Raw genomic sequence first — 27,630 nt, forward strand, 5'->3', positions numbered from 1 at the left:
AAGTGTAGTAGTATGGATGTAGCTTAATGCAATAAAAACTTTCTCATGCACAAGTGCCAACACCCAGCGTTTCAGCATTGTCCTCTGACTTCAGACACAAAGGTCAATCAGTGATTTCCCTGTTGGGGTTAAAACCACCATCAAGTAAATGGATTATCAGTTGAAACTAAAACCACATAAATATTAGCTTTTTAAACCCCCCCCGACAAGAGCTTTCACAGCCGTCAAGATTTAGAAAGAAAGATAAAACATTAAGCTCAAATATCATCTTGTCACCTGTGGGTCAATTCTCCTTGTCTGCCCATTAAATGAAATGACTGCAGGCTATCTTTTGACAGATTCTTTACTTGCTGTGGTTAAGCTGCCTTCCAGTATTATTCTCCGCCGCACAGTTCCCGGACTACTTATGCTGTGACTGGCACTGCACCTCAAAGGAGCCCCTCAATCATCGCCTCTTAAATGAGACCAATCCTAGCAGGGGGTTCAGTGGCAGAGACAGACGAGGAGCTTCACTCATTGCGCGACTGTACCTGAGGAGACAACCGTGGCAGCTGTTGCAATTCCCCCCCCCCCCCCCCCGATTCACCACGCTTGAGCACACGGCTCCGAAGTTTTACAAACTCAGTGCTGAACAATTGCCAGCTGCACGGAGGCATGTGGGCTGGTACTTCAGACGACAGCTTGTATTAGAGAAGGAGCGCGGAGCGGGATTCCTTATTCACAATCAGGTTCAGACTTCAAACAAAAAGAAAGTTCAGAAAAGAGAAAAAAATCGACACCGACTCTTTTACTTTTCAAATGTGAGGCTGTATGTCACTGACAATATTATCTACAAGCATGTATTAAAATGACAACGTGGTTTACACAAGCTTTTCTACTTACATACAGGAAATATTCTGCTCCAGCTGCATCATGTCCCAGAAATAACCACAAACAAGTGGTTAATACAGGTCAACAACGTAAATAAATGAACTTTATTCATGATATTTTACAGTATGAAGCATATAATTAACACACCACTTGCGTATGCTTGAAGAAAACTACCATATCACGGACAAACTCTCAGTGACAGCCCTCCCAATATTTATAGTTCCCCTCTGTGTGTCATAATTACCATACGAGTTGTGCAAACAGCTACCACTGTTCATTCCAGTTGTGACCATTGGCCTTAATAAGTGGCCGAACCCAGCTGCACACTAGTCTTTAACTAATGGCTGGAAACAGGTGGGAGACAACAAAGGATCCCACTGTGCTGTAATTGTTCAAATACCTGAAAGCCCTGATACACTCCGCTCTGAGCTGTGCCTCTGTAAGTACGTCCTGTAAAAACAACACTAAGTGCATACATGCACAGAGAGGTACTGGATGATTTGATTTAGTATTTAGTCGCCCTTTTTTGTGTAACAGTCTTAAATAATCTCAATAAAAGAAATATTTTTGGGACATTTTGGGAAATACTACCCCAATCTACGTCTGTCTAATAAATAAAAACAACAGCCAGGTGTATGTCCACATTAATACATTTTAAAATGACATGTTGAAGTCTAGACAAACTTTGTACCAGAAATAATCTCCGTCCAGCGAAACGCACCTAAACACGCATGTCACCTTGTTGCCAACACTATAATGACATAATTCACCTAAGCTTGTTAGGCATCACTCGCTCCTTTAAGGAGCTGGTAATAGCAGGGCCCACAGGGCTTAAAAGTGGAGGTGCTGATGCCACCATTTTGTCAGTTGTTGTGGGTTCAATTATTTGTTAATAAGCAGCCAAAGAAGTGTGCAGCCAAAATGAAAACACTGGCATCTTGTTCTTTTCAGCGACTACTACATTGGTGACCTCGAGTTCTTCTGGATGTTCCAGAGATGGAAATGATAATGTAAATACACAGGTCACTGGCCCAATGGTCGAGTTTTGATTGATAAGACCCATTAAGGAAGAGAATGTCGGTGACTGTGTCAGCAAATGTCTCCATTTCTGCCTGTCCGGGCTGAAACACCAACACAAAGCTTTGAAAAGAAAAGAGGGTCAACAGCCTTTAGAAAAGTCTGTATTTTAAGTGCTCAAAAGGGATGTGGACTTAAGATTTAACATTGAAAAAATCATGCTTATAAGTGTTGATGTAGCTTTAGCTTAGCACAAACACTTCACTTATGTTATCTGGATTTTTGTTCTTTAGGCCAGAGCCAGACTAGCCAGCTAAATGTTAAACTAAGCCATCAGTCTCCTGGCTGTAGCCTTATAATAAACAACAACAGGTATAAAAGTGATATTAATCTTCTTGTCTTGTAACTCTCAGCCAGAATGAACATATTTTCCCAAACTATGTTGTAAAGAATGTCCCGTTACAAGAACAATCTATGATATACAATGCCAATAAAAGACTGTACACAACAGAAGCTTGAAGAAATCGTCGTGCCTTTAAAATCAGTCTAGCAATGTGACAAAATATCATGTGTGGATTTAATTTGTGGAGGACTGAAAAAGTTCAGTTCTTCCAGACTTTGGTTGTGCAGCTTGCCAAGTGGAGGAAACAGCTGCTGCTGCCGACCCTGACAACAATGCAGACGCTGTGACTACCTTGGTTAGCTTTTAAATAACAACTCCATCGGTGTCAGTGCTCCCTCTTGTCTGCAAGAGTCTTCTTGTTTGCATGCAAGCAGGGGCAAGTTGAGATTCAATATTGTGCCTAATGATAGTCTTCTCAGAAGTCCTCACATCATAAATACCTCCAGAGGAACAGGAAGTCGCTCGCTGAGCAAGGCTACAGCGCAAAAGGGTTTCTTAGTTCATTCAGAATGAAGATGAGGATTAAAAGTTGAAGCAAAATGACCCATAATTCCTGCTTTTTTCATCTTTGCAAATGTTGCCCCCCCCCCACCCGCATACACAGTCATGTGTTGATTCATGAGTCATATAACTTCCAGATGATCTAACCCGTCTGCAAAGTGCAGCTGTTAAAACAGATGTCTGGAGAAATACATCTCTGTCGAGACACATTAGATATAAAGGTGTCAACCAGCAGTAGGAAAATAACAGTTATTATCTTTACCTTGATGTGATGATATTAAATCAGATAGTCCATACTGTGGTAAGCTATGAATGGATGGATGCGCCACCTCCATGCCTCCTCCACACTCCTGTCAGTGGCAGTCCAGAAAAAAGAGGCTTCCTGAGTAGGTTACAGAGTCCCGGGCTGCCTGGGTTAACTTGAGGACGGGAGTTCCTCAGTGGAGGAGCCGCTCTGCCACTTTTTTGGCCTTGCTCAGAATGAGTGAGTGAGCACAGCTGAGAGGGTGTGAAAGAGAAAGGGAAGGAGGGGAGGGAGGTGAGGTTTGAAGAGGGGGTTGGGGAGCACGCACACACACACACATACACATATTTCTCTCAAGCACTGTAGCGGGAAACAATGGGCAGATCTCTCTCAAGGCTTCGGTTTAAAAAGGCCACTGGTTTTGACACAGGGCACGACCCCATAAGCAAACATGGAATCCCCCATTCACACTGCAGTGCTTTTTTAACACCTGCAACAAAATAATGATGTAATGACCCTGGCCATTGTGACTTTAGCATGTGAACTCAAATAAGCCTTACCATAACAATACAGATGCATATAAACCAAACTTGTAGCCAATGCTGTATGTTTAACTCCCACCAAGGGAAATGCAACAGGGTAGGTTAGTCCAGAGCAGTGACTATTTTGTCAGAACTGCCTTAAATTCAGTGAACAACATGGATGTGGTCGGAAATCCTATAATGCCACTAGTTTTCTGCCAAAAGCTTTGAAATTTCAGAGGTTGGATTGAAGATTAGAGTGACTAAATGTGTGTGTTTGATGTCCCTGCGATGGTGGTAGATTTTAGTAATTTTCTATAATAAAAAGAATCAAAAGTTGGAATGATGTGGTTTGGTATCATGTGTTTAGTGTGGTCTGGTTTAGGGCCCCCCAGGTGACTTTTGCTGGAGCCTTCAAAGTCCCTTTCAAATGCTCCTGACTCCCACCCACCACCAACAACAACAGAACAAAACAAATAAATAAAAAACACAAGGCAGCTGCAGCTGTTTATAATCTATACAAAACCTTTAAAGGGGGCCTCTACCGATTTCACACTTAAAAGGCTGTAACTTTGAAACAAAGCTGTATAAAGCTTCAGAGGGAACTGCACCAAATCTGATAAATCAGGGTTTTCCTGATTACTTTCATCGAGATCCATGAATTATTAGTTTAGTGGTAATCCATTCAGTAGTTTTGGCAAAATCCTGCTTACAAACAAACGCAAATGAAAACATAACCACCACAACCTTCGTCTTCCTCCAAAACCCTCATTACAACTTGTACACTTGTCCTCCTTCACAAACTGCTGGTCCCTCTCTCTGCAGCTACTGTATATCTTCCCATGTATCTGTCACTGGAGTCCTGTTTCCTCACCCCGACCCCCAGTAAGGTATTGATGTTCTAAATGTCTTCCTGGTCCCTTCCTGTCAATAGACGCGATCTGAAGGCAGCCACCACAACATTAGCCTCCACCTGAGTCCCCAAAGACATAGTCTGGTAGAGAACACAGACTCCATAGAGCTCCTATGGCTATCCATTACCATCTGATGCTGCCTGAGTAACAAAGTGAATAGGAGTAGGGAGGTCAAAGGGGACAAGGATTGCTCGGCTCTTTTGTCCATCTACAGGTGCCCATAGGGAAGAAGGTAATCGTGGCACCAAAAAAATGGAGAATAATGGTCACATCAGCTCGTCTCTGGTGCTGAAAGGCAAACACGATACCTCCATGACTTGGGTTCTGCAGCTATGAGGTTAGCGACAACAATGCTAGATTTCAGCGTAGTGAGCCAATGGTAATAAATCCTTAAGTCGTTACCATAGACCGTATATAAAGATCTACGACATGACGGCGCTCCCAAAGTAAAGCCAAGGCTGTAATATAGGTCATAAACCCTGCCTCCACCAGTGAATGTGACGTGGACCAAATTAAAAAAAGTCAAACGAGGATATGTTTTCATCTTGGTTTGTTTGTTTGCTTGTTACCAAGATTATATGAACACTACTGGACAGATTACGTGAAACTTGACAGGATGCAGTATGGGTCAGGAAAGAACCCTATAAATCTTGGTGTGTATTTGGATCAGGTGGCAGTTGCAGACCTTAGCGGAGGAATCTACTCTACTGAGCGCCTCTAGTTTGATTCTATAAAAACGTGGTGAAACGTCGTGATTGACAGCTGAGGCCGACTTCGGCAGGACTTCGATACTGCAGCTCCATCCCCCAATCGCAGACTCAAATGCCATCATAGCCACAAGATAGCAGCGTTCATATTTTGGCTTCATTTCTGGATAGTGAGAAGAAGTGGAGATGCGCCATCCATTTTTTTACACAGTCTACGATTCTTTCAATATTTACAAAACGTCCCCTCAACAAAAAGTGATTCAGTCAAAACATATTCAGTCCTTTGCTCTCGCACAGGATGAAAGGGGGGAGGGTTTCATTTCACGGGTTGAGTATGACTGGGCAGAGTTGTCATGAGGACAGTCAGGGAAGGTCAGAGAGGGGCTGTCAAAGAGCCAAGTGTCTTCATTCTGATTTTAAGTGATGTCTCTATGTCCGGCCAAGGCTGCTGTAAATATATCATTATACAAGGGGAATTGATTTCAACTTTAGGAAAAGGAAACACGACTCAGACTTGACTTTACGTCCCAAGCGAGCGATGGAAAATAACCTGACATGATAATTAAGAGTAATAGAGGTGCAGTGGAGGGGAGCTGTGCAGCGTTCTATGGTTGGACGGATCCTTTCCAATGTTTTTTCTTTTGTTGCATGTTTTAGCTCTGCAGTCCAGGCATCGTCAAACAAGCCATTCTTCCTCTTCTAATGTAACTGCAGTGTAATGAAAGGATACATCATTTTAATTATGATGGATTAGGCTGTACACAGTTTCTTCAGGCTTAAGGAGGTGTTCATACTCCAGTGAAATGGAAACCAGTGGCTGCTCTTACACAGGAAATGTGAATTATACAACCTTCAATAAACATCTTTTGCTTTGGAAAATGTAAGGAACGTAAAGCAAATGTGATTTATAGGAAAAGTGCAAACACATTTCAAAAAACAAAAAAAAGGACCATCCTTTAACTAAAACCTGCACTGACAATTGTAAATATAAATCACGAATCACAGCCATTCTGTGATGACTTGCAGTATAACATGAGATTAATTCCGTACACGTATAAAGTATGCATGACAACACTTTGAGGTTTGTTCAAATACCGAAAACCTTACGAGTGGACCGTTGAAACGACCGACGGCTTCAGTGACTTTTGACGGGGGGGATTAATGTCCCATTAAAATGTTTGGAGTGTTGCGTGCAAGTGTTGAAGTGACAGCAGCTGCCAGCCCTCACCAAAACTCACCGCCGGGAGACTGGAACATTACTTCAGAGCGGACTGATACTTTCACAGGAAGTTTCTGAAAAGGTGCGATACGTTCAGATCCAAGAGGCTCTGCAGGAGAGATCTTTAAATTCAACCTGACTCACGTTTTAATGGCATCCACACATCATTGTCTGGTTATAATTGTGACCAGTTGGGTGGTTCTGTTTTCATCTTCATCAGTGTGCATACGTTCAGTGTGTCAGTGTGAAACATGCAGGCATCCCTACGGTTACGCAAGCATACCTCCCAATGACAGATCACCAATTTGACCAGTGTATCACACACTCACGGCCGTGTCACTGTAAATCTATATGGCCTGCATGCCATACATCCACACTTGGTGTGCACTCTGCAGCCCGAGACAAGATCTTGCATGATGTTTATCCAATGTTGAAATTGTGTTTCTTTTAGTATAGCAGATGTTGTTGGTGCTAGGCCACATATACACACAATGCAGATAATGATGCGACTGCAGGGAGGATAATGTCTCATTGAGAAAAGTGTGAGATTTAAGTAGACATTTGTGCAGTCATTTGTGCAAGTAATTTTCTGCAGTCTACCTCCTTGTTACCAAGCAGGTTATGCTTTCATTAGTTTATCTGTTAGCAGGATTACGCTAAAACTAGTCAACCGATTTATTTAAAAGTTGGTCAAAGGATACGGACCAAGAGAGAACCCATTAAATCTTGGTACTGAACCGGACAAAGGAGCAGATCCAGGAATTTTTGTGAGACTTTTGCATTTGTCAACATGTTCAGTGATTTCTCCCTTGGAGGAGCTATTACAACTGTTTTCAATACTTTTAATTTTTTTAAAGGAAAGATTAAACTTTTGCAACAGTTATGTAGGGAGGAAAAGACATAGACAGCCTGGTACTTGGAGAGTGGGGGCGAACCTCCCTTTATCCACACCAGAGAATGAAACAAAGAGAGGACTTGACAAAGTGCCTGTTGCTCTGCTCTCTAATACCTTCTAATATCACCTTTCAGCACTGATGAGGGCTTCAGGGCAGATGCACACCTGCACTCCCCAAAGCCAAAATTGGTAGCTTGTTTCAGTCCGGCCTTTGGGAAAAGCCCTTTGAACCTTTCACGAAGGGTTGTAGAAGCCTGACTTCTGCTTTATTGTGACTAATGGGAGCAGCGAAGGCGGAGGCAAGACTGAAATTCAAGTTGGAATTCAGGCAGTTAAGCTCTGAACATGCTTTTGGTTAAGAACTTCAGCCAGGGAGAGGAAATTAAATACAGACCGCAGGGTACTAAGAAAAATGCTTCTCGAGATTTTTACTCACCTGAAGTTATTTCATTATAAAATGAATTCACTCTGGTTACGTGTCATCAAAAGCATTAATCACCCCTTTTTTTTAATTTGCTAGATTGCTTCGGGAGATTGAAGGATCGAAGTGCCTGTCAGGGGTGAACATTCAATCATCACCCTGCACAAGGCTTTACCACCACTTCGCATTTCCACTTAGTGATTGATGAGGTGGAATATGAATAACACAGTTTTTCTGCTCTCACAGCAGAAGGATCGTGGGTTATTTCTGATGCCATTTATAATGCTTGCACACATATCTGCATGAAATCAGCCTAAGAGGGCAGCTATAAAGCCTCCTGTCTCTTCGTCGCCCAATTATTTGAACAGCTAACGGACAGGGACATAAGGCTTCGGCAAGATAAGCGTGTTTTTTAATTTTGACGGGCCTGTCCTGCTTTTACGCTTCCACGTCATTGTTTTCTCTGACAAATCTGGTCAAAGCACTGTGGGCCTGAGAGGGCTGCAGTGCACGGGGTGTAGGGTGGGGGGGGTGGGGGGTGGGGGGTGGGGGGGGGGGGGGGGGGGGGGGGGTGGGGTGGGTGGGGGGGGGGGGGGGGGGGGGGGGGGGGTTGTTGCAGGGAAGCTGGTTGAACGAAAAAAGATTGGTGGTGATCTGAGTGGAGAGACAGGACAGAGAAACGCTGACGATGAGTTTGGCTCTTTGTGTGTTCGAGAACGCAATGTTGGACTTTTGCTGATGCCGTTCGATCGGTTCTCTGGATACAAACCTGTGCGATGAAGCTAAAGTAACCCTGCAGACACTGGTCCTGCTATCCTGAGCTTCCACACGTGCATGTTGTCATTTTGAAAACAGTGTACTGTTGCCCTGCTAGATGGATTTACAGGAGATCTTTCTGTTTCATATATACAATGTTGATGCAAGTCCTTGTCATGTGGTCTTTAGTACTGCTGCAATCATGATTATTCCCATTATCAACTAAATAATTAACAAAGATTATTTTCTCAATCAATCAATGAATAATTTCACAACAAGACAGAAAATAATTGTCGATTACAGTTTCCCAGAGCAGGATCTTAAAGAGGACACCTTCAGATTGGTCCAACTAAAAGTCCAAGGTATTCAGTATACTATAATGTAAGTAATGTAACCTAACATAAGTCAATAAGAATGAGAATTATCAATGACAGTCTTTTATTAAGTTGACCAATTCAGTTGTCATTCAATTCTCAATTGGCTACTCAGTCACAACCCACTGTTCTCACAGGCAAGCAATAACAAAGATGTTGCACTGTTGACCTTTAACTCCAGTAAAAACATTTCTCAGTGTCAAAGTTGTTGCTTGTTCAGACGTATTTCCCATCATAGGCTTGTGCTGTTTTTTCTCCTCACGTCCAACATCACAGCCCAATCCTGCACCCAGTGAAAAGTGTCCACTCAGCTCAGACTGATGCAGTTCACTTTCCCACGCTGTTTAAATAAAAACTGCACCTGCCCCCATCTGAAAGCTGCCCTCATATTAGCAATCCGCTAAGGTTCAAGCGCTTTTAAAAGGAGTGGTAGATGTAAATCTGATTTGTTTAGCGTGTTACACACAAAACACACCCATGACAAATTTAGAGACCAGGAACAGTTATTTTGAACCACGAGTCTGCTGCTTAAACCATTAAACTGTGATTTGGACAAAAAATCATAAGCGCTTTATGTGCTTGGATTGTTAAAACAGAGCCCCAGAATACTGTATAATGTTGAGTCCTCTACCTTCTGTAGGTTCAGATTTTTGCATGAGAACATTTTAACCAGCATTGATGTACAGGTAGGCTTGGGGCTATGAATTCCGGAGTCTGTTCTCTTATCTGCCCGAAGCAGCCAAGCAATGTGAAACTTGATCCAGCTACGAGAAAGCTTTTACAGAGCACCATTTTTCTTTCTCTGGCACGACTGTTTTTAAAGCTACATATTTTGTACAACTACACCTTGGTGGCATTTAGACTACATGTACTTTAAAAACGGATTAAAACAGTTATTCTAATTATCAAATCCTAAACATATTATTACCCTGGTATTAGAATGATTCACAGAAGCAGAGACATTTAAGATTTTAATATGAAAATAGAATAATTTTGTTTTCATTTTTGCAGATGCTCTCTGGATGAGCGTGTCTTGTGGGACAGTACCAGTGTCTTTCATTTCAGTAAAGTTCACAATCTTATTGGACAAAGACATTTTCCCCAAGTATGAACAACTGGGAAAAAAATAACTTGGCGTTGGAATACTTGAAAAGTGTTTAGGCTGATTATGGTCATGTTGCAAGTTTGATACCTGAAATGAATTGGTCATTATGTTGCGTTGAAACTTTTTGACAAGTACTGGCACTGTGAGGCTGTACCGCACTGCAGTGCTTCAAGCTAACTGCTAACATTAGCATGCTAACATGCATAGGTTTAGCTGAAAATAATGTTTGCAAAATTTACTAGCTTAGTTTAGCATGGCAACATGCTAACATTAGCTAATCATCAGAGTACAGCTGAAGCTGATGATAATGTCATTCGTTTTGACTTGATAGGGCTCGATCACCAAAGCTATTAGACTATAATTCATCATGAGTGAATAACTTGTATGGAGATCGATCCCTTGAGCTCTTACTAAAACACACCTAAATCAGTAGACTCAGGACTAATCTTTTTGGGACATGTGTCTAAATAGAATTTTATGACAACCAATCATGTTGCTGAGATATTTCATCTGGGACCAAACTTGTGGATTGACCAACTTGCCATCCCAAGAGCAATGCAGCTAAAAGAGCAATCTGTAAGAGATTGTTCATCCTGTGAATACAACACATCAGAGTTACTTCTTTGGAGAATATAAATATAGGAATAGCTTCACGAAATAGTTTTGTCAGAAATAACAACTCAAGTATTCAGGAACACTGAACATGTGTTTAGCTATTGGAAGACTAACACTGCGGAAGCTGCAGTAATGTCCCCACAGGAAAATCAGGAATGCAACCATCATAAATTACTCATCTGAAATCACAGCTGCGATAACCATAAGCTGTTAACTGTAACGTGTGGAACGCCCGTCTGCTTCCATATTGAATGAGTGGCATACGGAGGACACCCTCACAGAGAACAGAGAGTAACTGCAATTTGTGGGTAGCTTTGTGCCTTCAGTTTAAAACAAACTCTAAGTCCTTCCACGCATTCCTTCAGTCGTAAATGAAACTGTCAAAAGTCCAATAATAGCATCATCATCTAATGAAACCACATGCAACCGTGTTAGTATCCGTTGCGGTTATGTAAAGACACAGACCTGGGTTGGAGTTGAGATCCATGGGGTGCAGAGGAAGACGTGCCCCCTTGTCTGCTGAATGGTGAGGGAGCAAAAGCCACACTGTCGCTGCTGACCGCCGGCCCCGAGTGCCACTTCTTCATCTGTTCTTGTTCTGTACCACAGACAAGTCTATCTCTTTCTGCTAAAACACACACCGCTGCACTCACTACTAACGTCCCAACTCTCCCCCTCCTTCCTTTGTTTCTCCTCCACCTCATATAACACTTTCGCTTAAAAACTTCATTTTTTTCCCTTGAGTCAAAGTCAGGTCAATGTGACACGCCAGTCAGCGGCACTTATAGGCGAGGTCAGGCTAAGGCTAGCCTGTCTGCCTGTCAGTAAACCTTTCCTCTACATGCACTTCTGTCAAAGGAGCTGGAAGAGCGGAGAACACGTATTTCTAAAGACACACGCACGAATGAAGAGCGCGGCCGAACTGAAACTGAGTAGGACTGCAAGCCGAAGGCAAGATGGTGTGTGTGTCTGTGTGTGTGTGTGTGTGTGGCTGAGGGAAGTAGTGTGAGGGGTGGGGTGGGAGACGGCATTGAAGCGGGGGGCGCGAAGGGGGAGGAGGGTGGTCTGGGGTATCGTAAATCAAGCACAGTGGGCACTCGGCCAAATGACTCATCCGCAGCGCTCTATAAATACAGCCGTGCAGGGTCGGAGAGGCTGCTGCTACCGTTGGCCAAGAAAGACACTGGGGTTTCTCCCTCATTGAGGAAGGTCTTCAATAACTCTCCTTATCGTTTTTTCAATCTCACTCCAGACTTATAGGCAAGCCACACATCATTGACTTCCATTAAAAAGGTCTGAAAGCCTGTTTGAACTTAACGTCAGAGGGTGATTCAATTTAAAACCAACACTACCTGTTGGATCTAATTCAGAGGGGGGAAAAGGCCTACTGGGGAGACATCCAAATATTTATCCAGAGACAAATCAGTTTACATAGCATTGGTCTGAACATTCAAGTCAAGTGTCCCTATGAGACGAACAAACTGTGGTCGTCCAACTTCGCTGGGGGCCAACATGTGCCCTCGCTGAGACCTGACCAACATGATACATGTTGGGGGGCAGGGGGTTAAAGTGGGAGGCTCATGGCTGAGACTGGTATGTGACATGTCACATACCGATCCCTTCAATAAGGCTGTTATGTATGCATCTGTGCTTCCTGTCCTGTCCCTCTTTACGTCCTGGGACTCAGCCTGTTCACAGGCCTCAGTGCATTTCCTCCACCGGATCTTTACTGCTGCACACAGGAATAATGACACATGGTTGCAAGAGAGGAAGAAGGCCTGGAATTGCCTCACTAGAGCACGGATGACAATGAGGCAGATATTTCAAACGTCATCGACCACATACAAAAGGTATGCAGCATATTGTTTGGGCATGCTTGAATCCCCAGCCTCCCGCTTTTTGTCACGTACCATCATGAATCTGGAATTGAATTGACACAACAGCAAAGTTATGGCCTGTTCGACTTCATTTTCAATAACCTACGTAACATTTGTTGTCCTTCGCAGCTCAGATACCATTTTCCACAACCAGCTGCTACTTTATCTTCTTTTTATTTTATGACAGCTTTGTTTTGGAGCTAATGGACGATACATCATTAAGTGACACACCTCTTCTCAACAACAGAAAAAGTGAGGCAGGCAACATTGCAAGTCCACTCATCCTACATGTAGTTCTGATGTTGCTGTTGCGGCTACCTTTTCCAATTTAGTACTTGATCAGTCATAGCTCTATGAAAAATGGGTTTTATCATCCATTGTGCAGTTTGAGTGATTATGTCGTCTCCCACAGGCTTTGGTCCCATCACTGAAATACACAGTACTGCCCATACACACAACTGCATTGTTGAGAAACATGAGAGAAATGCAAGAACTGTGACCGATCAAACTGATGTTGAACAAATACTTACGTCATATGAAGCAATCAATCATATTCATGTGCTTTTACAAAGTTGTAACCTCAAAACAAACATGGCTTAGCAGAAATACTAGATGCAACCGAAATAGCCTAAAGGTAACACAAATCTACCTACCAGCATGTCTTAAGCTGGCAAACTAACACATCATTTTCATGTTTGTTTCTCTCAGGGTTAAAGGAGAAATTTGATAGCACTCTAAAGTTAGCTGCCAGCTATTCTAGCCAGCCAGGCTAGCTTAGCAGAAATAAAGAGAAACAGTTTTGGTTTCACACAGGCTATGGGCCAGAATATTTCTTGTCTTGGACCATAGACTATATATAAAGATGGACGATGCGTCTCCACTTCCTCCCACAATCCAGAAATGAAGCCAAAATATCCCGGATACAGACGCTGCGATTTCGCATATTTGGGGCCAGATTCTGCTTAGTAGCAAAAGGGTAGAGTTGAGGGCTCATGGTCCTGCTTATAAACACCTTCAATAGTGAATCTCAGCTGTCAATCACGACATTTTTATAGCATCAAATAACTAAATAAAACAACACTCAACAGGTGGACATGCATCAGTGTGATGAGAACTACCTAAAATGCCAGAAACCATCTTTGAGATGTTTTATTAACATGTACTTTGACCTTAGTTTCGCCCCTGTTCCCTCGGCTAACATGGAGGAGGTTGGGTTTATAACCTGTACTATAGCCAGCCACCGGGGGGCGTTTCAAAACGCTTTGCCTTCACTTCTTGGCAGCCGTCATGTCATCCATCTTTATTTACAGTCTATGCTTCAAATGTACTGTATGAGTGTTTGCTATGACTCACGTGTTTTCATCGCACATTGTTAATAATAATCGTGACAACACTAAAAGGCCAACATTTTCCATTTACTGAACATTCAACCTGTGACTAAATGCTTTCCAGACCTTCTGCCATAATGAGCAGTCTGTGAAAACCCCACACAGAAGGGAGGCATCCTTCAGAGTTCAATGCTCCCTCTAACAAACCTCATCATTATGTGAACACTCTTCTCCGGGTGTATAGTGACCAGACGCCGTGCCTGTGCAAGATACCGTGGGGAGCCTGGTCGCTGAACTTTTCCTAATCCACGAAGCACATTTGGTCAGGATTAGCAATCTCATAGTGTTTCAACAGTCAGTGAGGGGGTAAAAAAGTAATGCCTCTGCTTGGAGAGGCAACAGGAGTCTGCATTGTTACTTTTAAATCTGTTTGACAGTCAGCCAGAGTTTTCTTCCCAGCACCTTGTCAGAGGCTTTCAGCGGATGGGAGTTTGAGATGTCTGCGATCTGTGTGAGTGCCAAAAAATTCTCTGCTGCCAAAACAATGGAGATGCTCCTTAAATGCTGTGTGACATTGAAGTGTGTTTTCAACCATGGCGCTGATTGAACAGATTTCACACAGATTTCATTCATGTCCACAGCCATGAAATTGTCTCAGCAACCTCTGCTAAGCAAAGTTTCTTAGGCTCCAAAATGCTCCTTATTTTCCCCTTGAATAAAAGGTGCGTTCCTCTGGGATTTATTTCTCAAACTGTTCCTCACATTTAACCACCATGTCCTACCTTCTCTTTCTGGGACACTGAATCGTTTTTCCAGAACTTTGTCGACAACATTTTTAATAGTGCCCCGCTTTTATTTTCTGCTCCCCACCCAAGCTTCTGCTTTGGCAACGAGGCAGCGGTGGACTTACTGGCCTGCAAATAACTTTAAGAGTTAGGAGAACAAACTGGATCCTGATCTATGACCTCCTATTTTAAACTGGCAGCTCATTGGCAGCAGGATTTGAAGCTATTGCCACCAACTAGCCTTTGAAAACAACTCTAAATGGTCAAATATTTATCTTCGTTGAGACACATAACTGATCACAGATCAGACAAGTGTTGACCTTAGTGACACCATATGATGATTGCCATTCTACAGCCATGCCAGCAGCTCTGTGATGCACTTACGCACAGAAGAGCTAACATGTGCTCTGACTGAAATCACTACATATGTTCTGCATTAACTGTCCCCCGTTTTATTTGGGTGTTCAAATTCTTTATAGTGCAATATAGTGATTTATATATATACTCAAAAAAAGTGTTGGACCAATCTCAGCTGTCAATCATGATGTTTCACCTCGTTTTCACATCATCCAATAACTAATTAAAACGAAACTTACTTGGACATACGTTGGACCTTTGACCTATGCTCCAGCCAGCCACCAGGGGGCGATCAAGACACTTTGGCTTCACTTATGGGCAGCAGTCATGTTGTCCATCTTTACATACAGTCTATGGAGTATCCATGTACACTCAATTCTGCAAACACGTGTTCATTATACAGGGACACGACAATGTTCTTATGCTAATGTCCCCCAGTTCATGAGAACTCTGTCATATCAGACGTTCTGACACTTCATCCTTTCAGAGGTTGCGTCTCAGCAGTGACCTTCACATGAACTGTCACTATCTCCAACACAAACATCCTCATCTGACGGAGAATGTTACGAATGAAGCCGGTGGGTGTTTCTAAAAAATGTTGCATTTGAGGAGGAAACTGTTCGGTGGAAGATAAAGATTAAAACTGACTGATGTAATCACCTAATTGATTGTGAAAAAATTCTGTTGCATCAGTATGGAATAGAAAGTGCCGTTGTCTTTTCTGAGGGACATAAATATCAGTCAGCAAGCTGTATTTTTTGTTCTGGGTTATATGAAATCCAATATACGATGCAGCCCAGAGATACTACATTTAAAAACCACTTCCTTCTGCCTTAATTGATATTCACTGTGTATGTGTCCATGTGGGATGGCCCTCTGCCACTTTGTAATAAATTCAGATATTAAGAGAACAACCACCAGAGATGTGAATCTGTAAACCTCCATATGATGAATGTCAACAGCAGGAGGCCACAACTCCTCCAGGAGGCCGTACACAGTTATAACACACACTCTGGGGTTATTGACTTTATATTCTCATGCACACTAAGTATGTGCATAAACATGTCCGCTAACAGGCACACAAACACTCCACACGTATGAAAATGTACACAGACGAGGAGGAAACGCCAGAGAAGTTCAGTTATTGACCTTTCTGAAAATGTCACGTCGCAAAGTGAGTTCTTGAGAGAAAAAAGGACGCGGAGACGTCTCACAGGCTCTGAGCAGACAGAGGAGCGGGCAGCGTACGACAACACTTCTTTATATGCAGAACAGAATCCTGTCACTCAAGCTTCTCTGGGCTTCATCGTTTCGCCAGAGCGACGGCCATAAAAATCAGTTTCACTCTAAATGCATGACCTCACGCCGACGCTCATACTGCTCCTGGATTTATGACGCGTAGGAAGTTGTGTGGGCACTTTACATGCAGCTGCTAATTAAATCAGTATATTAAAGATGGGGTTTGAACATGTAGAGGTGCTTGTTCATGTCATGTGTCAGATTCATTTAATGAAACAATGTGTATAGAATAGCATCTATTCTATATCTATATAGTCTACGCAGTGTGTGTGTGTGTGTGTGTGTATAAATATGTATTTATAGTATATTTGACAGTATTTTTATAGTATTGTTTTGTATTATTATATGTATTATTATATTATATATATTATATGTGACCTATTTATTTGATATTGATCATTTGTTTGATTATACACTTGATATGGCTGCACAATCATTAATCTTACACTATTTAAGCTTATCTTGTCATCCATTTTGTTTTTATATTGTCTCATGTTTCTTTCATATCCGTCCCTTGTACCTTTTATGTTCTACCTAAAGCATCTTGAATTGCCTTATTGACAGGTGCCTTACAAATAAACCTGTCTTGATTATATGACACGTTGAAAAGATCATAGACCGTAACACAGCCGAAACGTGCACATTTAGAAAGACAGTAAAGCAGATGTTTGTGCTTCTTCCCCGTTTGTCTTGTAAACGGTCAGGGCGCTGCCTCTCTTGTATATTTGAATTGGAATTGAAGATAAGAAAACACCATTGCAGACTCACATGTGCACAACAGAGCTGCAGATCGGCTGATGCATAAACACGAGATAATAAAAACCAACTGCTCGTCCAACCCTCTGATTAGATTATTTAAGTGAAAACATCATAAAGTTTAAACTGTACCAGGGGTCCCTTTACTTTTGCTTATAGTCACAAACATGCATACACATATATAGTCAGCACCAGGAGTTGTCCGTGAGTGATGTGACATTGGGGCCTATTTGAAAACCACCTCCACACATCCTGACACTGAAATGTCAGCACCGCAGATTAATACGCTCTCTATGACCCCACTGGGGCTTCCTTAACCTTAAAACCTTAGACGCTGATGCCTGTAGAGGGAAATACTCTCATTCTGCCATATTTACTACCAAGTGGAATAATCGTTATTAAAGGCCCGCCTGATTTGAGCCTTTTAAAATTTAAATAATTCATCCATCTATCAATCTTTCCATCATTAACTTAAGGCACTTATAGTCTACATGCCAGCTTTGTCAGCTTCCACGTAACATATGGCTTCCTGATGATGAATAGTTCAGTGGCCTGTGGTCTTAAACCTGCTCGTCTGTCTTCACCCTCCAATAGTCATCAGCAGTATAAGACATTCAGTCATTGCTGTTTAATAAGACGTGTGACTATATACTGCAGCTGTAGGTAGGATTAGCATGTTACCCTGATGAAGCACATTCCTACCTGGATCATACGATGACTGTTTATATTTGATTTTCTCATTAACCTGAATAAGAGCGACGAGAACATTTTCCCATCTGCTGTGTGGGTCTGATTGACTCCCACACCCACCTGCCTACTCATAATTACATAGTAATTACCATAAGTCAATCAAACTAGTCACATTGTGTGAATGAGACCTGCACCTTGGTGACATATGACACCAGTAACTCAATGCAGAGGTCACTACAGGGTCACCTGTCATGCATACATGTCAGAACGTGGCAGGAGCAAGATGGAGCATTAATCACAGATGAAATAAATAAAATAATGAAATCATGCGACACATTTGGAGTTACACTTACTTATAAATCAAATTTGTAATTCTTTTGTACCAAAACCAGAGCAAACATTAAGCAAAAAAATACTTAAAATACTGAATACAATTTCTGCACAATCATGTTGCTATGACTGATTATTGCTACTGTTTCACAGTCTAGTGGGAGAAAACAAAATCCCCAAAAGGCATTAGCTCAAAATGTTACAATCAGTAAAATCATGAAAATTCATTGAGATTTAATCATACAACAGTTGTCTTTTGCAACAATAAACAAAAAGGATTCTTCTTATTCTGCTTAGTTACAAATTCAACTTAAACCTACTACTACCAAATATGAGTCATAATAAGATTAGGATTTCTTTCGCCCAGTAATTCCTCATAAAACCACACGATGGCACTGTCAGCTTGATTTAGATAAACGCTCTGAGGCTTTGCCACATCTGAACCTCAGCACGGCACCAAGTCAAGTTACTTAAACATTTCAGATGCTTTGATGCAAATTTACGTGAGACAGGAGCCAAACAAACAGTTTGATACTTGTTTTCTCTTCACCATGTTCATGGACCCTTTGTTCCGTTAACAGCATTTAAGCTTAAAACCTTAATCCACCTGCTCGTAGCAACACGATCCCACGCCCCTCTCATGAATGAAGGGATGGTAGCCTCTGTGAACAAGCAGAGAAATATTCCCATAATTCAGCAGCAGTGTCCTGCTGTGGCCTGACCAGTAATCATACCAGGACTGAGCCTGAGGCAAAGAGAGAGAAAGAGAGACACACTGAACTCAAGGTCTTGTGTTTATTAGAGCTGGGAGTGAAGAGGAGCGCACAGTTTCACTGTCAAAAAACCCAGCAGGGAGTGTTTCCTGTGTTGATTCTTGTTTTATAGGAACGGGCTGATTAATAACAGTTGGCCCATGAGAATGACATTTAGCTACAGGTATTTACGGAGCTCTGACAGGTGAATAAATGAAGAGTCTGTGCAGTTTTGTGAAAATTCATAATTTGCCAAAGGCAGACTCTGCTTTCTCACTGCATTGAAGTCTGGAAATCCAGTTCCCAGGTGCTCAGAGCTCTGTTGTACCATGCAGCCGTGTTCACATCATACCTGGCATTCTTTGGAGGATTCAGCAGCATCAGACTAAACTGCACACTGATCCTGAGCGGAGATGTTCTGATATGTGTTCCAGATATATGGACTGAGAGAGATCTGGTTTTTAATCTGTCAATGCCACTTTCAATGATCAGTTAGGACATTTTGACGATTTTGAAACGTTTACGGGTTCGTCTATGACTGTCAGAACGTAATCCTCCGGTAATATCCCGGGCAGATTATCTTAAAAATAAACTTCCAATGCCCAAAACATGACATTTTTGACAGCTGTATTCATGCACTTTGTTTGTATTCCTTTCCCCCGCTTTAGCTCGGGCCCATGTGTGCTGGTACATGTTGTAACGTGTCAGTGTGATGGAAGACAACGTCACCGGTGCTTAAAGTCTTGGTTTGGGTGAGCAAAACAAAAGCCCCAGTATGTCTGTACCTGTGCATCTCCGTCAGATGGTTGGAAATGTGACATAACCGTGAATCCAGTCTAAATATTGTTGGCAATGTGGTGAGTCTGCCACAGAAACCCCCCTCCCTCTCTTTGTCTTTCTGCAGATTTAACACAAACGGTGCGTTCAAAGAAAAAACAAAACAAAGACGAGGGAGTAACAAAAGCACAGGAGGGTGCACAGAGCAGGTGAATAAAAGTTTTCCGAGGCGCACCATAACTTTAAGAATTTGTTTTTCCTAAAGCTTAAAATACAGAGTTAATCTGACAGCAGGTTCTGTCCACTGGTCTGAGAGCTGCAATCCAAACCCCCCGGCGGTCACCGTGAATTTAGACCCGTGTCGAGTTCAGATCTCATCGCCGCCCTTTACAAGACAACGGACATCTCTGTACAACCCTTGACTTCCACCCCATTTCCCTTGCAGTTCTCCAACCCCCCCCCATCACTTCCCGTCTGTCCGTCCGACAGAGACTGTGTGTCCATGTGTTGTGTTCAAGCTGCTGGGCCACATTTTTAGACCAGTGGAATATATGTGTTGTGTTTTCCTTTAATTTGCTCTCGCTGCTTCTTAGGCCTCTTTATATGCAGCCTCATAACAAGTCGCGTTCTTGTTTTCCATCAGTACGAGGGCGGAGTACATGATGCAGAACACTTTAGTGGAACTGGTCGGCCGCTGCTGAATGCTTCAACTCTCTTGAGGACTTCTAATATGTCTTAACAACCTTCAATGGGTCTTTTTGTTTCACATTTCAATCCACATGTTTTTATCCGTGTGAACGATTTTTTACAACATCTGAGACAAAAACCATAATGATCTCAGCTTTTGAGGAATAAAGTTTACGACACACTATGGTCATTGGAGTGAAGTACGAGCATGTGTGTTCGGAGAAATTATGGATGTGAATGGACATTGTATACCAACTTGACACCGCACTGTCCTCAGAGGAACATCTTGACAAAATGACCAGAAAATCACATCAGAGTGATAAGAACAACATAAAATGACAAAAACGACCTGTACTTTGACCCTTTAGTTTGGTTCATGCCCCAGCCACTAACATGGAGGACGTCCCAGCTGTTTGGTTGAGTTGAAGCCTGATACTCAAGTTTTGGACGCCATTGCCTCTTTGAAAAATGATTCATCATCGAAGAACAATGAATCCTGAGATAGTTTGGGGCCAGGATCCACCAGTTGGACTCGTCTTTTCTCTGGGATTGAATGAAGCATTTGTCGGCCACATTTGAAGGAGGCCTCTGAAATGGGACGGACTAGACCAAACCTAGATAGTCGCCCAAAGGTTCACAGGGGCAGAATCACGACAGTTACAGTATTGCTGCTATTGCAGGAGGGAAATTGAGGTATTTCACATTTCCTCTCATCTCTTTCCGAACTTTAACAGAAGCTAATACAGCCTGGTCCTACAGGGGGAAAAGGACAAATGGAAACGGTTTTGTCGTCGTAGAGACTGAAACGCACCAACAAGGAGCCTCATAAGTCAACAGAAAATAAATAACTGTTATATCACCTCATATATCCTCCAGGGGGAAGAAATAAGCTGTTGTACAGTGTGTAAACTACATAGTCATCACCTGCCTCTTTAAAAATAACATATAGGCTACCACATCCTAAAATAACAATATATTTCAGAGTCAAACCTGGACTGTAGCAGCTGCAAAGGGGGAAGTGAAAGTGAGACTGAAAGTGGGAGCAGTGAGGCTTGTGATTACATTTTGGTCCCACTATATATTTTAAGTCGTAGCACAAAATATGAATTTAAGGGGCACAAGAGATCCCATTCTCACCAGTAACAGTTGTATCAATCTTAAGGTGGTAGCCTGGCTCCTCCCACTGCCGTGTGTCAACAATCCTCTGATTGCAACATATGTGCTGGTCATGCATTTCTCTAAATAATGTTGGGTCAGTGGGATCATGTGTCACTGACGCTGCCTCCTCAACTTTATACAGCGGTTGAGTCAACAGAAAATAAAAATGCCATTCTTTGATTTAAGGAGCCATTGCCCTGTATTGTGGGTAATTTTGAGCCAAAACAGAGAAGTGAAATTGTCTATCAATAGACAAGAACAATTGCTTTTATCTTGGTGATAAACAGCTCAACAGCTCAACAGCTCAACAGCTCAACTAATGCAAATCATTACCAGAATGCCGAAGTGAACAACTTCGGCAACCATATGGTTTCAGTACGTGAGAAAAAAAGCAGTTATGACTTTGAACACGTCTCCAAATCCACAAATGCATAATCACTGAAATATGACAAACATCAGAAATAGTATTTCATATGGTTATTATTTTGTATGGCTTTGTATTTTTGTTCCTCTGTACTACGTGCTGAAACTTCAAAATGCATCCCACTACATCTAAGGCACAAACATATGGTAAAACTGTGCTTAATCTCATAGTTTTTCTCCAATGACACAGGCACATTCAACTATTCCTGTTCATCATGAACTCCCAGACAAACGCAAAGTCTTGTAAAATGTCCCAGCACGGAACTGTTGATGATATTATGAAAAGGATTATTGACCAGCAGTGTCATAATCCCAAAAATAAAAACAGCATCAGGAAGGATACCTGTCACATCTGGCCACCTGCCCTCATAATGTGTAAGATTTATGCAGTTTATTTTCCCTTTTACTGTAAAACGTTAAAAAGTACTTGCACTATAATCTGCCAGTTTGTGGACAGTGTTTTCCACTGGGAGCCACAAAAGGCGTGAGCAAATATCTCGATGGTTTCCTCTGGGAGGAACTTTAGTGGACACACACCAGGGAAGCAATGAAAACAAACAAGTATGAATGGTCATTGCACACATCCGTAGTATTCTGCAGGGTTTTAGATGGATCCGCTGGTGCCCTCGGCTACTGATAGAAACTTATTTCCCCAGTGCATGTATAACATATTCTCAGCATTGCTTCACCTGACAAAATACCCCCTCTATTTCTTTGTGTCATTCTTATCTCTGTCACTAAAAGTAAAATGTCACAAAAAGATATATCTGTTTAATGATCTTTTGGGGTCTTTTCAGTCCATAATGAGATTTTAAAACATCTTAAAAAAGGTGGCAAACAAACAGAAAGCAGCTTGAATAAAACTTATAGATGCCAAAACTGTTAAAGACTTTATTCAAATTTACTCGCTGTAAGAAAGAATATATAGATTTTATCTCCTCCTACCTGGAATGATCTCAAAAAGAAATTTCCCCCCTTCATCGCCACTGGTTGGATGCTCTGTGACTTTGTTTCCAGGTAAGAAAATGGCTCCCTGTGGGAAAAAAACAAAGAACAGACTGGTGAGAAGAGTGTGGGTAAAAATAGTCTTGGAAGGAAAGTTTATGACAAAGAGAAATCAAAAATACAATATTTTCACTTCATATGAATGTCGTACATTCTGTGGGTTCAAGTTTGTTTGACATCTGATAAAAAGGTTTGTCATTTCTAAAATGTGGATTTCCATGGTTTTAAACTAAAGCGGTACCAGATCTAAGACCACAGTCCACATCAGGTTTACACAAACCATATGTGTAATGTGCATATTATCATTATTCAATGGAGTTCACATTGGCTATGGGAGCTGACACTATACTTTGCAGACTGCACATACGCAGCGTTTCTCTTGAAGCGGCAGCCCTCCTGAGCTCAGCAGCTCTCAGCTGTCTGACATTATTGTTGGAGAAATATGCTCAGAACACTGACGTGTCTGTCGGAGGATTTTTTGCCGTGTCACATGTATCAGCATCTCTGCCGGGCCCGGGAGGTGGTTGCACAGGAACGTGTCTGGATGATGGAGCTGAGTTGTTATGAAATGTGACAAAGTGGCCGCATTATAGAGGATCACCATCTCCGCAGCTCAGCTCTGCCCATAATGATACATCATCTGTGTGACACTGAAGGCCAGAGACTCTCTCCTCCTCTAAATAGCGGGAGCATCAGCATCTTTTCCCAGATTCAACCTCGCGGCGACCTTTGCTGCCGAGACGCAGCGTCTGTCAGAAATGCTGCGGGGCAGATTTGGGAGTCAAAAAGTCACGGAGCACCAGCGTCGCAGCAACAGAGGCTGACTCACTCCATCTGACTGGAGGAGGGACACCATCACCAAAGATGATGCTGGATGTTAATATGTTTTTACTTTGCCTCTAATATTGGTGGACACGGGAGGTCAGGGTGTGTGTCTGCAGAAAGCTACGATTCACTGATAGCAATGGTAGCAGCTGCATTTACTGTGCAAGTACTGCGCTAGAAAATCGGTTTGTAACTACATTTACATATATGTCATGCTGATTATATCTGACCAATAAAACATGATTAGCTATGAAATGGTAAATTGACTATTTATTTGGGGCCTTTCCAGTCATATCCACCACTCAAGCGCTTTAAAGTACAATTAACACTCACACATATTCTTACGGTGCTTCAGTACATGGCACTTTTTTTATTATATCACACAACGTTGTCGGCACAATCTTCAGGGTAATTTGGGTTAGAGCATCGAACCACCGACTTTCTAGTTTAAGGACAGCCCTCTGTCTTCTGAGCCACAGCCATGTCCCGAAATATGCTGCAACTTTAACATATGTTTTATGCTAATTCAGCTAGAATAATACAGTAAAATAGTAATTTAACATTGATTATACTGTAGAGGCCATTTAGCTGCCTAATATTACTTTGGACATCAAGTACATTTAGATGATAATACTTGTACTTGTACTTGTGATAGAGTTAAAATAATAAAGAGAGAAACAGAGAAGGCCATTATCCACTTTTGACATTTCATATGCCAAACTTCAGATTGATTGATGATGCAGATAAGAAAAGCAGCAGCTGTGAGAGAGTACACATTGTAAACACCACACACACTTCACCAAGTACATTATGAAGTAGACTACTTGCTTGTACTAATTCTGAGGATAACAGCGGCTATGACCTGCGGAGTAATTACTGTGTAGGTTTCCCATTCTTCAAACATAATACCTCACCTTCTCCCAATTAGAGTGACTATAAAATAAGGATTGCACCATAACATTTACCGTTTATGCAATCAAACAAAGGCTTTTCACTTGATTAACAACTCTGACCTTAATACCACAACACAGCATCTGACAGTCATTAGGCTGGCCTCTATCTGGGTTACCGCTAATGAAGACAAGATGTGCGCCGGTGACAGCGTCGGCGCTAAGGACCCGCACACATGAACGGGATCTGAGGGGCAGTCGGCTTCCTTCCTGCTGAGAGACAGAGCCCTTTAATGAGCCATAACTGTGACAACCAGGAAGTGGAAACCCTACCTGAGGCCCGAGATGAAGTGCTTTAAAAGGGGGTTGTAAAGATGGGACGTGCTCCACAGTGAGCGAGGGGGGGGGGGGGAATGAGCTCGTTTGATGTGGTTGTCAGACAGAGAATCTGTTTGGCTTCAGCATCTCGGGATTAAAACCACCTTTAAGAACTTTTTTTTTTTTCCTTCAGAGGACACAGTGAACTTTTTGTCATGCACAGAGAAACAGGAGATGACTGAAGTGAATTGTGTCTGGATGAGATACTTATACGTGTGTGTGTGTGTCTCAAAAAAGGCCTGTGTAGTCCCTCCGCACTGTGAAACCACAACACCGTGGATATTCCTCTCCTCCATTCCCAAGCCACAGCCACACTTTCCATACCGACGTCCCCTGGTGGTCTGTTGTTTGCTGCTGCAGACGAACCCGACCACAGACGGAGTAATATTTACCCAGCAGAGAGTACGGCGGCCTGGCCCAACCCAACAGGGCAACAAAACCCAGCCTATTTCAGGGCGGTTCATGCATTTTTATATTGTTGTTAACTAGGATGAGGTCACTTTTGGAAACTGTGTAACGACACAAAAGCCAATTATCCTTTGTTCTACAAGAAAGTCTCACACACACACACACATATGGACACAAGAAGTCTGCGTGAGGAAAGTGACAGCATGAGGCTTGTAAGCAGCAGCACAGCTGGTCAGGGGGCCTGTGTCCAACAGTCCGCTCCAAATGAAATCCAATTTGTTGTTTTCTCAGACTACAAGCAAATACCACAACACTGACTGGGACTCCAGCTCTGTTGATTCAGTGGCCACTATACACGCTCGTCAAACCCTCCAGTAATTAAACCCAAATGTGACTTTTTTTGGGTCATAAACCATATTTTACCTCTATAAACATTCAACTTAGTAATTGGGTAAATGTCTATGCTACTATTTACCGTTCTGTTTTGGGTTTCATTAATAACCAAATAGGTAAAATAGGCTTTCTCATGATTGGAAGACGTGTGGGGCCAACTACACCGTGGCTATCCATTGTAGTTTTAATGAGTTCACACTATTAAAATGGTGTTCTCTCTCAACCATAAAGAACAAGGACTCAGGGGAAATAGCAGCATGGGGCCAGAAAGTTGCCGCAACTGATGTTCACTAAACAAGAAGGCTAGCTGTATCTTCTCCAGACTTAAGAAGGATCATCGTCATTCAAATAACATTCTTATATATCTGTCTCTGTAGAAACTACGTTTTCCATGAACTTCACCTGCACAGTAGATTTTTACAGAGGGTTAGGATAAGGCTAGTGTCTGGTGAAGCACCATAAAACATGCTCAGTCGGGATAAAGTTAGGTTCAAGTTCAGGTACAAACACATGTAAGACATCAGTGGAGAAACAGACTTTTATTTTCCACAATTCATTCATTCATTTCATATAGACATAGTCATGTGATCTATTATCTGTATAAAAATATTAGATATAGCTGCTTTAAGAAGCCTTTGGGATCGTTCCCGGGGACTGTTTCTCTTGCATGTTGCAACAGTTGTTCAACCAAAGTTAAAGAGTTGAGATATCATCAAGTCTGAGGTTCAAGTTAAGACGTAACCTTGGTTTGCTGAATAACGATCTGGTTTGAAGAATCGGTGAAGAAAACAGGGGCACATGTCAAGAAAATAAAATGCAGAGCAATATATTGTGGAGCAGAAATTGATTTCAGATTGGAAACATGAAAAGGTTCACACTCTGGTCGTTAAACCTGAAGTTAATGGTGTCATAGATCATGTAAGTGCTCATTAAACCTGGGCTTGTTGATCAGAAGCCTCTTTTCAATTCAATAATTACTGTTCAGCAACTTCAGTGACCTGCCAGACACAGGAAGTGGAACTCGGCAGGGGGGCCTGGAGATGTTAAGTATATTTATCTGTGCTATATTAAATGTGTGACTGCATTTGTGTGTTGATGTTCTCTATTTTTGTCTATACCTTCTATAAGACCTGTCTGTTCAAGCATCAAACTGATGGTTATTCTGCTCTGATCGCTCCACTGAGTCCATCAATCTAATAAATGTCATCATTATCCCACAGCTATTAAAGAAAAGGTAGCTCTGGTCCTTGACTCTGACGGGCTGAGCCACGTTCAACAGCCACACACCTGCAACTTTCAATAAAATATTAATGTGCCAGTCAACTGCAATAGACTGGAAATATGGAGGTCTTCCCCATTAATTTTTATTCACTTGGATTTGGCTGAGGGTGAATGAAGTGAGAAGTCGATTGATACTGAGACAATGAAATTAAGAAGAGGGGGAATTAAAAAGTTTGTGAAATCTCGAAATAAGTGCCAGGGCCATTAAATGGCAATTGTGAAATACTTGCTAAAAATAGTGAGTGGCAGACAGATATGACATGGAAGATGGTAACCCACGAAAAAGGGAAGAGTCAATTCCAGTTATAAATATCCAAAATAACTAAACACTTAAGCAATCATCAGTGTGGTAAAAACTAACTAAATGACAGAGACCAAATTTGAGAAAATGTGTAATCTGACCACGTTCAATCTGTTAATATGGAAGAAATGGGATTTTCCTATGTTGCAGCCAGCCACTTTTTTAAAAAATTGTTAAAGGTCTAGATGAATCACCACACAGCCTGGCTTAAACACAGGCAGACTTTAAAAAAAAACACACAATCTCTGGCACTAAATACAATCACAAACTGGTCCCTTCTAGCAAAAACTTCTAGCAACAAAATCTGGGACAAAAATGCTACAGCATGGAGGCAGACGACGAGGATGAGAACGGCTTCGAGTGTGTGT

At 42.0% G+C, this 27,630-nt stretch overlaps 1 protein-coding gene across 3 annotated transcripts in view; it reads right to left on the minus strand.

Annotated features, from left to right (window-relative positions):
• Positions 1-27,630, minus strand: part of arhgap24 (Rho GTPase activating protein 24) — a 65,420-nt gene that overhangs the window by 17,169 nt on the left and 20,621 nt on the right. The window contains exon 3 of one of the 3 annotated variants that reach the window (XM_034603202.1): positions 22,727-22,814. In XM_034603202.1, the coding sequence (XP_034459093.1) occupies positions 22,727-22,814 (88 nt within the window). Of the gene's footprint in view, positions 1-3,053; positions 3,274-11,027; positions 11,440-22,726; positions 22,815-27,630 lie in introns of those variants that run through there. The other 2 variants (XM_034603205.1, XM_034603204.1) reach the window with 2 other exon arrangements.

Source organism: Hippoglossus hippoglossus, chromosome 12 (genome assembly GCF_009819705.1).
Source record: "Hippoglossus hippoglossus isolate fHipHip1 chromosome 12, fHipHip1.pri, whole genome shotgun sequence".
Classification (NCBI taxonomy): domain Eukaryota; kingdom Metazoa; phylum Chordata; class Actinopteri; order Pleuronectiformes; family Pleuronectidae; genus Hippoglossus; species Hippoglossus hippoglossus.